This window comes from Humulus lupulus, chromosome 6 (genome assembly GCF_963169125.1).
Source record: "Humulus lupulus chromosome 6, drHumLupu1.1, whole genome shotgun sequence".
Taxonomy (NCBI): Eukaryota; Viridiplantae; Streptophyta; class Magnoliopsida; order Rosales; family Cannabaceae; genus Humulus; species Humulus lupulus.
In genome coordinates, this window is record NC_084798.1 from 5,574,093 (window position 1) to 5,590,881 (window position 16,789).

Sequence of the window (16,789 nt, forward strand, 5' to 3'; positions counted from 1 at the left end):
GATTTGATTAATGTACATATATTTATGAATTTTTTTAATTTTTATTATTATTTAATTAAAAAATTATATATTTTTAAATTTTTTATTAGCATTTTAGCTTGGTTGATTATATATTATGTTTTGTTAAAATTTATTTATTAAATAATTTTAAAAATTAAAGATGTGTGAAATTAAAGTTATATGTTTTAATTTGTTGATTAATGAGTTTTTAGTGACTTAATTGCTAGAGTTTATAAGTATAAAGATTTGATGAGTTGCGACAAGAATGTATTACAAATATGTTACCAATAATCAAAAGTCACCAACCACTTTATTATGTTTTATTAGTTTTGACCGCTTTTTTCATTTTATTAATTATATCAATTTTAATTTAATTAACTATTAAATCTATTTAAATTTAATTAATTATTAAATCAATTACAATTTAATTATTTTTTTAAATTGAGAGACCCTTCAATGTCTCCCATAGTGAGACGTGGGAGACATCTCACGTCTCCCAACGAGAGACATTGAAAGTTAATATTTTTGGACACTCTTCAGCCTCTCCCATTAGGAGACATAGATATCTCTCATGTCTCCTAATGAGAGATGTTAAAAGCCCAGATACGATAACATCACCTCTAATGTCTCCTTTGGTGGGAGACATTATAGACTTTTAATGTCTCCCAAATAAAGTCATAAAAGCTTTATTTTGTAGTAGTGTACCGCCATGAATTTGCTTTTTGTGTTTTGTAATTTGAAGTGATCTATAATAAATAAAATCCTACTCTAATTAATAATAATACATAAAAAAACTTAAATATAACTATATTGATTACATATATACTTAAAACTCATCAAATTTATTAAAATTATACATTTAATATAAATAAAAAGTATTAAAAATACTAAATTAAACTTTAAGGCATTAAATATAAAATCCATATATGGACTCCTCTCACTCAAAATACAAAATATAAAGAAAAAAAAACAAGATTATATATGTTTCACTCACACGACCACACACAACATACACCAAAACGTACGTAAGAACAATAATATACATATTCAAGCCTTAATTTTTTTCTTCGTCTTCTTCTTGATATTTAAATTTCAAGCCAGAACCGCTAAGCTTTTCCTCAATGATTTTGATGATGCGTTCCGCCATGGACGAACTAAGATGATTAACCCAATCCCCAACCTCTCCTTTTCGAAAGTAACATTTGTTGTCAAAGTTTGGCATGAACTTCCCACTTTTGTTCACTTCCAAATCCCTCAAATTCCTCAAACTACAAAGCTCTAAGATCTCACCAACAACTCCCTGGCTCTCCTCCTCCGCCGAAAAAGGAAACCCCACAAACTCAGCAATCTTCTTCACACGAACCTCGGTTTCTCCCTTCATATCTTCGTACCTCAAAAACAACACCTTCTCTGGCTTCTCCAAGCTCTCCTTCCAGTACCCCAACACCTGATCCCAAAAGGGTCCGAACCCTTGCTCGCCTCGGCAGCACTTGTCCACGTAGTCCTCCATCGAGTGCTGGTGGCTCTCGGCGCGGTCTCGGTGGGCGAAATGCCAGAAGGAGACGACGGCGTCGAGAGGGTTGCGACAGATGAAGACGACGCGACAATCCGGACACTCGGCGATGGACTCGGGCAGCAGCTGGTGCGGAAGGTGCGTGGAGAAGAGGCGTGGCGACGAGAGAGTAGCAGCGTCGTCGTCGTCGTCGCGAGGGGCCTTGGCGTTGGCGTAGGTGGTGAACTCGAGGAAGGGTAGGAGTTGGTGTGGATTGGAAGTGAGTAAGGGAGTGTTGGAAAGGTTGTAGCGAGAGCGGTTGACGATGGAGAAGAGTAGAGCTTTGAGCCATGTGGTGCCTGATTTTGGGGACGAGGCTAGAATGATGTCTTGGCTGCGAGGTCGAAAGTGTGCTTGGAAGGCTTTGATGTTTGGAACTATTTTGGATGGACACCAGAAGCCTTGGTAGAGAGAAAGAACAGAAGAGCCTAACCATCCTTGGGTTTTGGGAAGTTGATCAAGATCAAGATCATGATCGATATCTTTCTCACCATGATCTTGTTGGTGTTCGTCATTAGATTTGGGATTATTCATCTTTATATTAATCTTGCTATAGCTAGCTAGGGTTTTTTCTTTCATTTGTAAGTGAACCATCTCACCTATTTATATGTACCAATGATGTTATTTGATACTTTAAGGTGTCAAACAATACACGAGTTGTCACTTTATAATTAGTTAGCGATACTTCATAATACTTGTTAAATTGCACCAATAACTATATGCTAACTCTGTGTTGTTGGCCACGTGCCTCTTATCAATTCTCTATTTATATCTACAAATTGAAATGAGATAGGTTTTTTCTTACAGGTAAGTAAACCATTTCACATATTTATATGAGTGTTGTTATTTTACATTTTAAAGTGTCCAACACCACACAGGTTGCCACCTTTTAATTGGTTATATCTACAAATTGAAATAAGCTAGGTTTTTTCCTACACTTAAGTGAACTATCTCACATATTTATATAAGTGTTGTTATTTGACATTTTAAGGTATACAATACCACACGAGTTACCACCTTTTAATTAGTTAGCGATATCTAATCAGTCTTATTAAATTGCACAAATATCTTTAATTTCTTTAAGATTGAACAGTTATATAATATAAAATGCATGGAATGATCAATGATTACAAACACACTATCTCTACATGCACATTTCATCATTTTTCTAGCTCTTTAATATTTGTATCATTATTCTTTTTTCTCTCCACTAGTAAAACATTCACATTTATAGATATATAAATCGACTAGAGCTAAAAAGTAAAGAGCACTTAGAACAGTAATTATGTGACCTCCATCAGAACAATAATTACGTGAGGTCTTTTCTGTGGAGCATGAGAGTAGTGAGTTGGAAAATGAGGTGTTAAATGGTTATGCTGAACTCATGAGTAGATGGACATTGCTCTTGATCAGCACAATTACATTTTTGAATTTAATAAATATTACAAATTTAATAAATATTACAGTGTATCGATAAATATAAAATGTCACATCATATAATATTAAACAATTAACTTAATGTATCAATAAACAACACTATTTTATATATACTAGTTTCATACTTATGTATAAAAAATTTGATGTATAATGTAATGTAAAAATATGATATAAGATAAATAAAGTGAGATTTTTGTGAAGCATTTTAAAAAGAATAAAATAGAGAATCTAATCTAAGTGCTCTTAGAGCACTCTCAATGGATGTTCTACTCTATTCTTTAAAATACTTCTCAAAAACACAATTTTTTTTTATTTTATCTCTAACTTTTACACCATACATCAGTTTCTCTATTTTTTTCTCTATATAATTTAAACAGTATATTTTTAAATATTTTCTTTAACTATCAATAATATCATAATATCTTTTAATATTTATACTCTTACATCATATCACATAATTATATTATAATACTACCCATAAAAAAATAACAATAAAAATTTATTAAAAAATAAAATATAATAATATTATAAAATATAAATAAAACTCATTTACTTATATAACTATATATAAATATATAAAAAGAGGAAAAAAAGAGAAAAAACATATATATATTTATGTGTTTGTGAATAATGTAAGAAATAATATGAAAAATTAATATTATATGTTTACGTAGATGAATAATATGCTATAAATATAGCCATGTACTATAAATGAAGGTAGATTTTTTTAAAAGATAAAACATTTATTGGAGACTCATTTTAGTATAATTTTAACTATTTAGTTATTTTAAATCACCCTTCAAAAAAGTGCTCTTAGATCATATTTATTATCTTTTTTTTTTTGCTGAAATGATGAGCGCAAAAAGTGACAAATTTTACTATTCACTACTGAGGTTACTAAATAAAAAAAAAAGAAACAGAAAGAAAAAAAACATTAATGTAAAAGAGAGAAAGAGAGAGAGAGAAAAAAATATATATAGCTGTAAAAGTAAATGATCTTATACATTTAAAAATTGAATATTTAATATATAGTATCAGATAAAAATTATATTTATGTTGATCCCTATAAACTATGAATTATTTATATTTAACTTTTCTTTTTCAATTGCTTTCTATTCTTGTGGGCTTTGGCTTTAGGCTTGGTCTTCTAAGCTCATATTTGTTTTCCAATGGAGAGTAATATTTATGAGATTCTTTTGCATAACAATTTTTTTTTTTTTTTTGCACTTTTCTACTTTGGTTGGTTTTGTGAGAATGTGGGGTTTGGAAATACAGTTCTAGAGAAGGTAAATTTCATAAATATTCAAAGTATTGTCATTCTAATTTTATTTCTGTTTTTATTTATTTTGTATATATTAATAAAATTCCATTATTATCTTTTTTTATTTCCTTTTTATTATGTTTTGCAATATTCTAAAAGAAATTTATACCTTTCAAAGCTACTGGTACCAATTACATGCTTAGCACCTTTGGTATATATTAAGGGGCCTTATTCTGTTCTGTTTCAGTTTTTTATTTATTTTTTACTTTATTAGAGTTAGGAGAATAGTTTGTTGTATAATTAATTTTTTTTGTTAGTTAAGTTGTTATATTAGTTATTCGGTTTAGCCTTAACCGAAGCATAGAATATGTTTAGCCTCTTATATAAAAGGCATTCTTTGTAATTGTTCTCTGTAATTTTCTCTTCAACAATCTTGCAATAAACAGATTCTTGTTTCTTCACTTCACGATTCTGAAACTTGTTATGGTATCAGAGCAGGAAAGTTGAGCTTTCCTGATTGATTCTGGTTTCCTCTCCGACTGGCCTTTATTATCTCCGGCACGGTTGCGCATTTTTCCTTTTCCGCACTTCACTCTGATCCGACTAGTGATTCTAGTTTTTCTCGTATCTTTGTTCTTTTTTTTTTTCTGGACAATCTCAATGTCTTCAGACGAACCAGAACGCCAAACCTCCACTCCCGCATTGATTCCGACCGCCATTGAAGAACAGCAACGCTCCTCTGCTAGAACCGACCACCACATGCAGGTTCTTGCATCAAGAAGCCCAATCGAAGATCCTGCGAATCCTTATTACCTGCATCATGCCGACAACCCAGGAAATACTCTTGTATCTCAACTCCTCACTGGGCAAGACAACTACGTCACTTGGAGTAGGGCAATGCAGCTAGCTATATCGGTCAAGAACAAGCTAGGATTTCTGGACGGTTCTATCTCTAAACCCTCAATCTCTGATTTGCCTCTTTATAATGCTTGGCTGCGAAATAACAATATAGTGATTTCATGGATTTTGAATTCGGTTTCAAAAGAGATTTCTTCAAGCATTCTTTATGATGAATCTGCATCTGCAATTTGGAATGATCTAAAAACACGTTTTCATCAAAGAAATGGTCCTTACATTTTTAACCTCAAGAAAGATCTGATGAATCTTAAACAAGATTCCCAATCCATAAGTCTGTATTTTACTAAGCTGAAAACAATCTGGGAAGAGTTAAACATTTACAGGCCTTCTTGTACGTGTAATGGATGCACATGTGGAGGAGTCAAAAGGCTTCAAGATCATCACAATATGGAATACATCATCTCTTTTCTTATGGGGCTGTCAGATTCGTATTCACAGATTCGTGGGAGCATATTGCTTATGGACCCTCTACCAGACATAAGCCGTGTTTTTCACCTTGTCACCCAGGAAGAAAATCAAAGAAGTTCATCCTCTTTCAGTACTGATTCTAACCAGGCTATGGCTTTTGCCTTCCAAGGAGATAGACTCAACAATCAGAAAAATGACACTCAGCCACACCGAAACCATTTTCCAAAAAGAAATCGCCCTTTTTGTACTCACTGTAATGTTTTGGGACATACAGTTGAGAGGTGTTTCAAGATCCACGGCTACCCTCCTGGTTATAATAAGAACAATAAACCCAAAGATATCTCTGCTAATCAAGTTCAATCCAGTGATGAAGGGCTCTGCATTACAGAAGATAGTCATGCCACTCTCCCTCAACTGACAACAACTCAGTATCAACAACTCCTTAACCTTCTTGCTTCTCAAAATTCTGATATGCCTCCTACAAAACCTACCACTTCGACAAATAACGGAGGTATCATTATGTCGCATTTTTCAAATTTTCCAATTTCTAATTCCTGGATTGTTGACTCCGGAGCTACTCGCCATATATGCTCTAACATCAACATGTTTCAATCACTATGTAAGATAACTCCAACTAAGCTTCTCTTACCAAATAATGAACATGTTTCTGTGCATAAAGTTGGAACTGTCATCATTGACAGTAACATTGTTCTAACTGATGTGCTTTATGCTCCTAATTTCAAATATAACATAATATCGGTGAGCTATCTAACTCAAAAAGCTTCTATTTCTATCATTTTTAATTCTGATATATTTACTATGCAGGACAATGCCAGCAAGAGGATGATTGGCAAAGGTAAAAATGTCAAAGATTTGTATATCCTGGATACCACACCCGATCCTCCTCAAGTAGGCAATGTTACTGTTGACACATGGCACACAAGGCTGGGACACCCTTCCTCCAAACGTCTCAATATACTTAGAGATACTTTGAATTGTAAAAACTCTCCTTTACATAATTCTACATGTTATGTGTGTCCTTTAGCTAAGCAAAGGAAACTTCCCTTTCCAAATAATACATCATTTTCTGAACATATTTTTGATCTTATGCATTGTGATGTTTGGGGTCCATATCAAGTTACTTCCCACTGTAATCACAAATATTTTTTAACACTTATTGATGACCATTCACGTTTTACCTGGATTTATTTGATGCAAAACAAATCTGATGTTCTTCATATTATACCACAGTTTCTGGCCTATATACAGACTCAATTTGGCTGTGTTTTTAAACAGTTTAGATCTGATAATGCACCAGAATTGGTGTTCAAAAATTTATTTGCTGAAAAGGGTATCTTGCATGATTTTTCTTGTGTGGAAACGCCACAACAAAACGTTGTAGCTGAGAGAAAACATCAACATTTACTAAATGTAGCTCGAGCACTTTTCTTTCAATCTAAAGTCCCTATCAAATTTTGGTCTGAATGCATTTTGACTGCTGTTTACTTAATTAATAGAATACCCTCACCGATTCTAAATAACAAATCATCTTATGAACTGCTCTTTAATAAACTACCTGAGTATGATCATTTGAGATCTTTCGGATGTCTTATTTTTGCCTCTACATTAACTGTTAATAGGTCCAAGTTTTCACCTCGAGCAAGAGCTTGTGTTCTAATGGGATTCCCCAAAGGAATCAAAGGATATCGACTTTATGATCTGAACACTCACCAATTTTTCAACTCCAGAAATGTGGTATTTCATGAAACTATTTTTCTATTCCACAATTTGAATACTGAGTGTAGCACAGTAGATCCTTTTTTTAATGTTGTCATTCCTAACCATTTTGTTACTAACACACCTGTCAATGATTATACTTTAGACACTCCTTGTCCTCCTCATACTCATTCACAGGTTCCAGATTCTACACAACAACAAAATAATGGCCAAGGATCAGATTCTGACATAGCTCCTGAACAACATGAATCGTCTATCATTGCCCCAAGACAATCTGCCAGAATTCCAAGACCCCCGAGTCACCTGCGTGACTTTGAATGCTATTCAACATTACAGGATCTTTCCTCAACTCCTCACTCATTAGATAAAGTTATTTCTTACTCTAATATCTCAAACACTCACAAAGAATTTGTCTTTGCAGTTTCTGCTCAAAAGGAACCTCAGACATACAAGCAAGCCATACAAAAACAAGAATGGACCAATGCAATGCAAGCTGAACTCCAAGCTCTCACTGCTAATAACACTTGGACTCTTGTCTCTTTACCACCCAACAAACATGCCTTAGGATGTCGTTGGGTGTACAAGATCAAACATAACAGTGATGGATCCATTGAACGGTACAAAGCCCGTCTTGTTGCTCAAGGGTATACGCAACAAGAAGGGATTGATTTCTTTGACACCTTTTCCCCCGTAGCTAAAATGGTTACTTTTAAATTATTATTAGCTATATCTTCCATTAAGAATTGGCATACTTTACAAATTGATGTTAATAACGCTTTTTTGAATGGTGACCTCAATGAGGAGGTTTACATGACCATACCAAAAGGACTAACAATACCTACATCCTTTATTGCAGATTCTAATCTGGTTTGTAAACTACAAAAATCGATATATGGCTTAAAACAGTCCTCACGGCAGTGGTACAAAAAGTTGTCATATGCTCTTTTAAAGGAAGGTTTTCAACAATCTCAAGCGGACAACACTCTGTTTACAAGAGGAGCAGATGATACTTACATAGCTCTGCTTGTTTATGTCGACGACATAATAATAACAGGGCCTAATTTATCCATCTTAAACGCACTTCAATCATCCCTGCACCAACAGTTCAAGCTCAAGGCACTTGGCACTCTTAAGTATTTTCTAGGCTTTGAAATTGCTCGGTTAAAAGCTGGGATTTTTCTCTCCCAACGAAAATACACCTTGGAGCTCTTGGCGGATACTGGCTTCCTCGGCAGCAAGCCCAGCAAAACGCCTATGGATCCTAAAGTCAAGCTGCACGATGACACCAACCAACTTCTTGACAACCCCTCTGCATATAGACAGCTTATTGGACGCTTACTGTACTTAACACACTCACGACCAGACATTACCTTTGCTGTCAACACCTTGAGCCAACACATGGCATCCCCTCGGACTAATCATTTACAGGCAGTGCACCACTTACTTCGGTATCTCAAAGGAAATCCTGGCCAAGGCTTACTTTTTTCATCACTTTCCAGCTTACAGTTAAGGGGTTTCTCGGATTCAGACTGGGCATCATGTCCTATTACTCGTCGTTCAGTAGCTGGTTTCTGCATTTTTATAGGAGATTCTCTCATTTCCTAGCGCACCAAGAAACAGCCAACAATTTCCAAGAGCTCGGCCGAAGCAGAATATAGAGCTTTGGCTGCCACTACAAGCAAAATAACTTGGATTCGATATCTCCTACTTGATCTTCATGTTCCATAAACATCTCCTTCATTTATCTACTGTGACAACCAATCCGCAATTCACATTGCCAATAACCCTACCTTCCATGAACGCACCAAACACATAGAGCTTGATTGCCCTTTTGTCCGAGACAAAATCAACAACTCCACAATCCGACTTGCTCATGTCCCCAGCTCACTGCAGTTGGCCGATGCTTTCACAAAACCACTGACTTCTCCTATTCTTCAATCCCATATTGCCAAGATGAGTGTCTACAATATATACACTCCATCTTGAGGGGGGGGGGGGGGGGGGGGTATTAAGGGGCCTTATTCTGGTATGTTCCAGTTTTTTATTTATTTTTTACTTTATTAGAGTTAGGAAAATAGTTTGTTGTATAATTAGCTTTTTGGTTAGTTAAGTTGTTATATTAGTTATTCGGTTTAGCCTTAACCGAAGCATAGAATAGGTTTAGCCTCTTATATAAAAGGCATTCTTTGTAATTGTTCTCTGTAATTTTCTCTTCAACAATCTTGCAATAAACATATTCTTGTTTCTTCACTTCACGATTCTGAAACTTGTTAGTATATATTAAACAACTTTAGGAAAAAATAAAGAAGGAAAAGGCAAAGTTGTAATTGTGAGCATGAAATGTTGTGATGAGCTGTTATGGCTTGGCAGATATTCAAATTTATATTTTCATCTGATTTTTGTAATCATAAACCCAATTGATTTATTAAAAGAAAATTTAAACTTTAATATTGTTTATGGGATTATATTTAAAAAAAAATATATATGATAACTTTTTATAACACAAACTATCTTATTTAGAGTGAAAAAATATTTATGATATTATTCAAATCACACTGTAATAATTTGATAAAAAAATTATTTATTTTTATAGAAGAAAAATATTATTCTAATTTCTTATTTATTTACAAAGTCATATTATTTGTACGCGCAAGATATTTATATACAATGTATTTATAATATTTTTTGTTATTTAATATGAATATATATTTATATAAAATTAGATTAAGTAATAAAAAAATAACATATATATTTTCTTTTTTAAATATAAGTGATAATTGTTTTAATAAAATTAAGAGTATATATTATTATAATAATGATATTTTATAACATTTGAATTTATATTAATATAATTATTAAATATCTAGTTTTGTATTAAATATTATTATAATAATTATATTTTATAATATTTAAATTTATATTAAAATAATTTATCAATATTTATTTTACCGAAATTTTATAAAAATTAGGATCATTTAGGCCACGTTGTCGTACGTTGAAAACACGGATAACAATTATATACACTCATAATTTTTTTGTTTGGTATTATTAGGTTTAAGAAAGCTTATATTACTTCATCAAATCCTTACCAAAATAAAATTACTTCATAAAATGAGTGGAAAATGGAAATATTATTTATGATTTATTTCCTATTTAAGATATTTTAGGTTAGGCCTCAACACTTATCTCTCTATTAGTAATTTTCATATTTTTGAGCTATAATTACTTTCTTTTTTCAAAATGTCTCCTTATATATATACATATATTTTTCTCAACTTCTATTATTTATAAATTAAATAAGAATCATGAAATGTTTCCCTAAAAAATTTAGTTTAATTGATTAAAATATATTTTTAACTCAATTAAATTTCAATAGTTGAACATCAATGTTTCAATAAAATATGTTTTTCAAAAAATAAAAAATTTGAGTTTGTAAGTGTCACTCTCTCTTCTATATAGATGGGGCCAAAGGTGTAGTAGTCATTTTTGTTAGTTTTTCTCCATTTATAATAAAAAAAATTATGAACATTTTGGTCTTTGCAAGTACTAATTAATTAGTGATTAATTCTAGAAAATTCTTTCTAAAAAAGTCATTTAACTTTTGTTCACTAAATTTTGGCCATTTTCTATGTTTTGAAAAAAGAAATAGATAGAGATAATGTCCATAAAGAGGGATTGAGAGATGTTAGGGCCAATTTGGTAAAGTTTAATGCAATAATTAATTTTAATTAGTTGTGCTGTATCAGAATATTTTATAATAAATTATATAACTGAATAGCTAGCAAATATAAAATTACTTAAATAGACATCATAATAATAACATTAATTTATTTTAATTTGTAAATTATAATATAATTATAAATTGAGACCTAAAACTTAATTGAAAAACATATTAATAGGTTAATTAATTTACACATTATTTTTTAAATATTATCAATTATTACATTATCATGTTTTTATGTAAAAAAGATATTTTATTATAAACTAATAATTCATGTAATAATATATATGTTTGTTGGTGTGGTAATAAAAAACAATTACTATTAAAAAAATTATATATTTTCTTTAACCAATATAGGCCATAATATGAATGATATATCTCTTCTATATAATAAGTGTGTAGATAACGGAAATTTTTTGTTTTAATGATTTTTTATTTTTTTAATGTTAATTTTAATAAAATATTCGTATATTTAACAGAATATTCTTATATTTAACGGTAGTTTGTAACACTTAAACTTAAATAAAATAAAATAAATAAAATATGTTATTTTTGAGATATTTTATAATAGTAAATAATTAAATAAATTAAAATATGATATTTTAAAAATATTTTACAATAATAATTATTTTTAAATAATAAAATCAAACGTTTATTTGAATAAATTATTATTCATCAAATGAGTAAACAATTTAAAAGACAAAAGTTGGTCTGAGCCAACTTAATTCAGCTGGACCTGTAGCTGTGATTTTAGTATAAATTTTTAAATAAGCTAAGTTTACCAAACATCTTTTTCTTAAAAATTATTTAAGAAGCCACTTTGATCTAGCTTTTTAAAAAATCTAAACTAAATGGGCCCTTTACAAATGAATTAGAAAATATATTTTGAGATAGATTTTAAATATGAAAAGTTATGTCAGTTTTAAACAAATCTAATAAGTTATGTCGGTCTAAAGTCAATGTATTTTATTACTATTATTATTATAAAAAATATGAACTTTGTGACTCATTTAGAGTTTTGTCCTGAACTTTTTATTTTTGGTTGATAAAATTCTCATACAACTATAATAATCATTGCAAATTAATATATTGCTTTAGTTGTATTTTGTTCATTTTTTAAACGATTTGTTAATCTGACCACTGATTACGAGTATAATTGCAGTATGAGAATTTATTTAACTAATATATAAGCTAGTATTAATTTTAAAAATATCAATACATATTCTTGAAATTTGTCTAAAACTACTATTTATATATGTATTTTCTGTCTGTTAAATTTTGTCTGACTAGTGTTATATCATCACCAAACTGTTTAAAAAAAAGATTTTTTTTTTTTTTTGAGTTTCAACTCTTGTCCTACCGACGTGAATTTGTTTTTGTGATTTGTAGTGATAATAATACATTAAAAAAAACTTGTATATTAAAATTATACAATGAATATAAAATACAGATAAGTATTCAAAATCAAAATACTCAAATAAACTTTAAGTCATTAAATACAAAATCCATGGACCCCTCGCTCAAAATATATATACATAAAAAAATATAATCATTTAAGCCTTTTTTGGTATTGATTTGAGGAAGTCGGTATTAAATGGGAATAATTCTAGCCTCATACGCTATATAAATATATATATATAAATTATTATTTAAAAACAGTAAAAAAAAAATCCCAACACAAAAAAAATAATTCTACCCTCACACGCTATATATATATAGCCCACGTTGTAAAATTCAAATCTTACAAAATTTATGAAAAATTGTCTATTCATAACATTTCAATGACAAGAATATGAGAAGTTTTCTAGTTTGGAAAATTCAATCAATAATAAATGCATATTTATTTATATAATTACGAATAGAGAATTACTAAGGAGTGCTCGCGTCCATCACCACAAATGACATGCAGATATGAAAATTGCTAAGGGGTATTAGTGGTATCCAATACCACAAGAAAGTGAGGTATTATTATTGGTGTAATTCAATATCGGATTTTATATATTTGAATTTAATAAGTATTATGGGGTATCGCTAACTAATTATGAGATGTTACCTGATGTGATGTTAGACACCTTAAAGTGTCAAATAACAACACTCTATCGTTATCAGTGTAATCTAATATCGAATCCTACTTAGTTAAATTTAATTGTACGTAGCTATATATATATATAGGACAATTCTTATATAGGTGCTTCACTTTAAGCATTACCAGTGAAACTTTCAGTGTTATCGACCCGTGAATAGTTTTCGGCATGACTTTTTTTATGACCGTATATATTGTAGATATTTAGAGTATCTTGCAAATTTTCAGAAAATTCCGAATAGTTTACAATATCGAAAACTAAGTTCAAACATGTTACATGCGTGACTAATTTTTTTTATATGCGCATAGAAAACAACATGTTTGAACCTAGTTTTCGGTACTGTAAACTATTCTAAATTTTCTAAAAATTTGAAGATGCTCTAAACAACTACAATATATACGGTTATAAAAAAATCGTGCTGAAAACTGTTCACAGGTCGAAAACACTGAAGAGTCTCACCGGTAGGACTTGAAGTAAACCCTATACAAAAATTGTCATATATATATATATAAAGAGAGAGAGAGAGAGAGAGAGAGAGAGAGAGAGAGAGAGAGAGAGGAATAAGAGGTGTGAATGTAACTATATACATAGCTATACAATGGAGCCAAAATAGTCATAGTTAACCCAATAATAATATGACTTTACCACACGCACACACACACGCGCGTTAACCCCTTTCGAACGTTTCCATTATTTGGGTAGCTACCCTTGAATCTCTCTTCTCTTTCTCTCCTATATATACATCCATACACTCATTCTCAAAAACACCACAACTTCACAACAACAATTCCAAATCTTCTCATATATACATAATCTCTTTCTCTCAATAATAATCACTACATTATTTTCAAGCTCTTCAAAGTTCCAAACTTTTTAAGACATAATAATGGAGTACTCAAACTCAAAGTCTATGATGATGGTTGTGGCGATGATGATGATGATGATGACCTTGTTCTCAGCCATCCCAATGGCCTCAGCTGCCGATGCACCAGCCCCAGCCCCCACCTCAGATGCCACACAATTCATCCCAGCCTTCTTTGCTTCTCTTCTAGCTTTGGCTTTTGGCTTGGTCTTCTAAGCTCATCATCTTTCATTCTCATATATCACCATTTTTTTTTGTTTAGACATATTTACTTTGTTTCTCTCTTCCTAACCCATTTCTCCTTTTCTCTTTCCAAAGCCATTTTTATGGAGTTTTGAAGTGGATATGGAGATGTGTTTTGTGTGTGATGAGAAAGAAAGAGAGAGGTGAAATGGGATTTAATTTTTTTTTTTTTTGGGTGTGATTCTTGTATATTAAGTTTGTTTGTGTAATCTTCTATTTTTTTTTGTACTATATATTTATGTTCTCTCATTATATTAATAAAAATTCCATTATTCTTGTTAGATTCCATATGTCTTAATAACCTCTTTTTTCCTTCTTTCTTTAGTTAATATCATTTTTAGTGCTAATTAATGGCTTAACACAGTATTTGGGAGTTAAGAAATTAAAATAAATGAAAAGGAAATTAATGGCAAAATTGCAATTGTGTGGTGATTATGAAAATATCTTATGAGGAAGATCACAGCTGGAATTGCTTGGCAGATTCTAATAAGATTGGCAATGCCATGTGATATGTAATCATAAAATTGCAGTAAATGTGGGGCCTTTTAGGAATTTTATGTGGGCAGCTGTGACTTTGCCATGTTCTTTTTCTATAATAATAATAAATAATTAATAATACAAAAAGCCAACTAGGCATGTTTTGTGACAAGTCATGTGATGACATGTGCTTTAACAATAATAATTTTCATGTTATGTATGCCTTTAGCAGAAGGAAAATTAATAATCTTACAAATTTTTTGCTATTATTACAATATATCTTTCAAAATGGTTTAATTTGAAAATGAAAAAAAAAATTACTCTTTTATGAGAGCATTTACAAGAGACCCAAGCTATAGCTCAACAATAGTTTAACATTTTTTTTTCTTTTTCAAATTTGTGATGTCTCAAAACCAAAATTGTTTTGTCCTTATTATCCCAAATATAGATATATATATAATTTTTATGAGATGTTTTGCTATAGTAGTGTAAGGTACATTATTTCATGACAAAAATCATATTATAAGTGCATTCTTTCTTTCAATGTTGGTAAAATTTATGATATTTAAGAAGAAGAAAAAAGAATATTACTATAAAGGTGTAAAAAGATAACATTTTTCAACCACAAACTAGTAAAGGGTTTTAGTGCACAAACTTTCATGGTCATGGCTTTACTATAAAGATATTGTTTTAGAACCAACTTTGTCTTTATTCTTGAATGGAATGGAATATGGTATTTTTAAACTAAAACAAAGGTAATTTGTGGTAATAAAAGCACAGTTTGTTTAGTCATAAATCATTGAAAGCTATTTTTCATTATTTGGTAGGTATGAACTTGAGAGAGCAAGTTTCCAAAGCTAGCTAGGGCCAAACCCTAGTTGGATATATATGGTGTTGATGTGAACTAGTGGACAAACATCACATGCTTTGCTTGATTGGATTTGTTCTAAGAAACCCTAGCTTGGACCCACATGAACAAACTCTCACTAAAATCACAACTAATGTTAATTATTATTATGATTGTTATTATTATAAGAATGATTTATACTTTTTTGGACCCTGTGTTTTTTCTCATTACTTGTATGAACTCTGTGTTTTGAAAAATTACTTTTTAGACCTTATGTTTTGTAAAATTGTTAAAATAGAACCCTAAACTCAATTTTGATGAAGAAGAAATGGAATATAACAATACAGTTTTTAAGTAGAATGTTTTTATTTTTGTTCTAAATTGTTAGTTTGATAAATTATTTGTGATTTTAATTGAGAAAACATTAACCAAAATCGGGTTTAGGGTTCTATTTTAACCATTTTACTAAACATAGGGTTCAAACAAGTAATGAGAAAAAACACAGAGTCCAAAAAAATATAAACCCTTATAATAATGATTATTATACCCTTGTTTCATGCCCTTCTTGTTTAGGTTTTTACAAAATCCAAAGTGGTTAATTAGAGATTCTTATTAATCACTTTTTCACTTGTGTAATTAATGTGAATTCAACCACCCCACAAAGAGGACACTTCACCTTTTATATATATTCATTTTATTATTTTTACTTTTTATTTGTTAAATTATTTGTATGGTGAGGGTACTATGTATGGAGACCTATACTTTTTTTTCACACCATAAATAATTTCACATGGAACCAACCACACTAGATTATTAGGATACCATGATATGAATAATATTTAATTTGATCAAATAATACTAACCATAATTAATTTGAATTATTATTGAAAAAGAAGAAAAAGTGAAACTTATTTCATATGATAACTTACTTGAAGGGAAATGATGCACTTTATTGAGTGATAATTTTTCACAAAAAGAAAGAAAAAAAGTTTGGCAATTTGAAAATTTTGATTTAGAATCTTTCATTGTTAGATGCTAATGATACTATAGGTTGGCCAGCACATGCGTCTGTTGGAGCATAATTAAGTAAACTAATTAATTTTATTTTTTAAACATAATAATTTCTATTAATTTAATTTGTTCTATTATAATAATAATAATAATAATAATAATAATAATAATAATAATTTAGCTATTAGTAGTCCAGACTACAGTGTTATCATTGGCGTAGCCATAAGTTCA

At 30.4% G+C, this 16,789-nt stretch overlaps 2 protein-coding genes across 2 annotated transcripts; one reads left to right on the plus strand and one right to left on the minus strand.

The window, feature by feature from the left end:
• Positions 1–819: 819 nt before the first annotated feature.
• LOC133783735 (cytosolic sulfotransferase 15-like) lies at positions 820–2,162 on the minus strand. Its single transcript, XM_062223374.1, has one exon. The coding sequence runs from the start codon at positions 2,144–2,146 to the stop codon at positions 1,055–1,057; it is 1,092 nt and encodes a 363-aa protein (XP_062079358.1). The 5' UTR covers positions 2,147–2,162; the 3' UTR covers positions 820–1,054.
• An 11,714-nt stretch (positions 2,163–13,876) lies between these two features.
• LOC133781506 (arabinogalactan protein 13-like) lies at positions 13,877–14,504 on the plus strand. The gene has a single exon (XM_062220534.1). The coding sequence runs from the start codon at positions 14,005–14,007 to the stop codon at positions 14,194–14,196; it is 192 nt and encodes a 63-aa protein (XP_062076518.1). The 5' UTR covers positions 13,877–14,004; the 3' UTR covers positions 14,197–14,504.
• Positions 14,505–16,789: the final 2,285 nt, after the last annotated feature.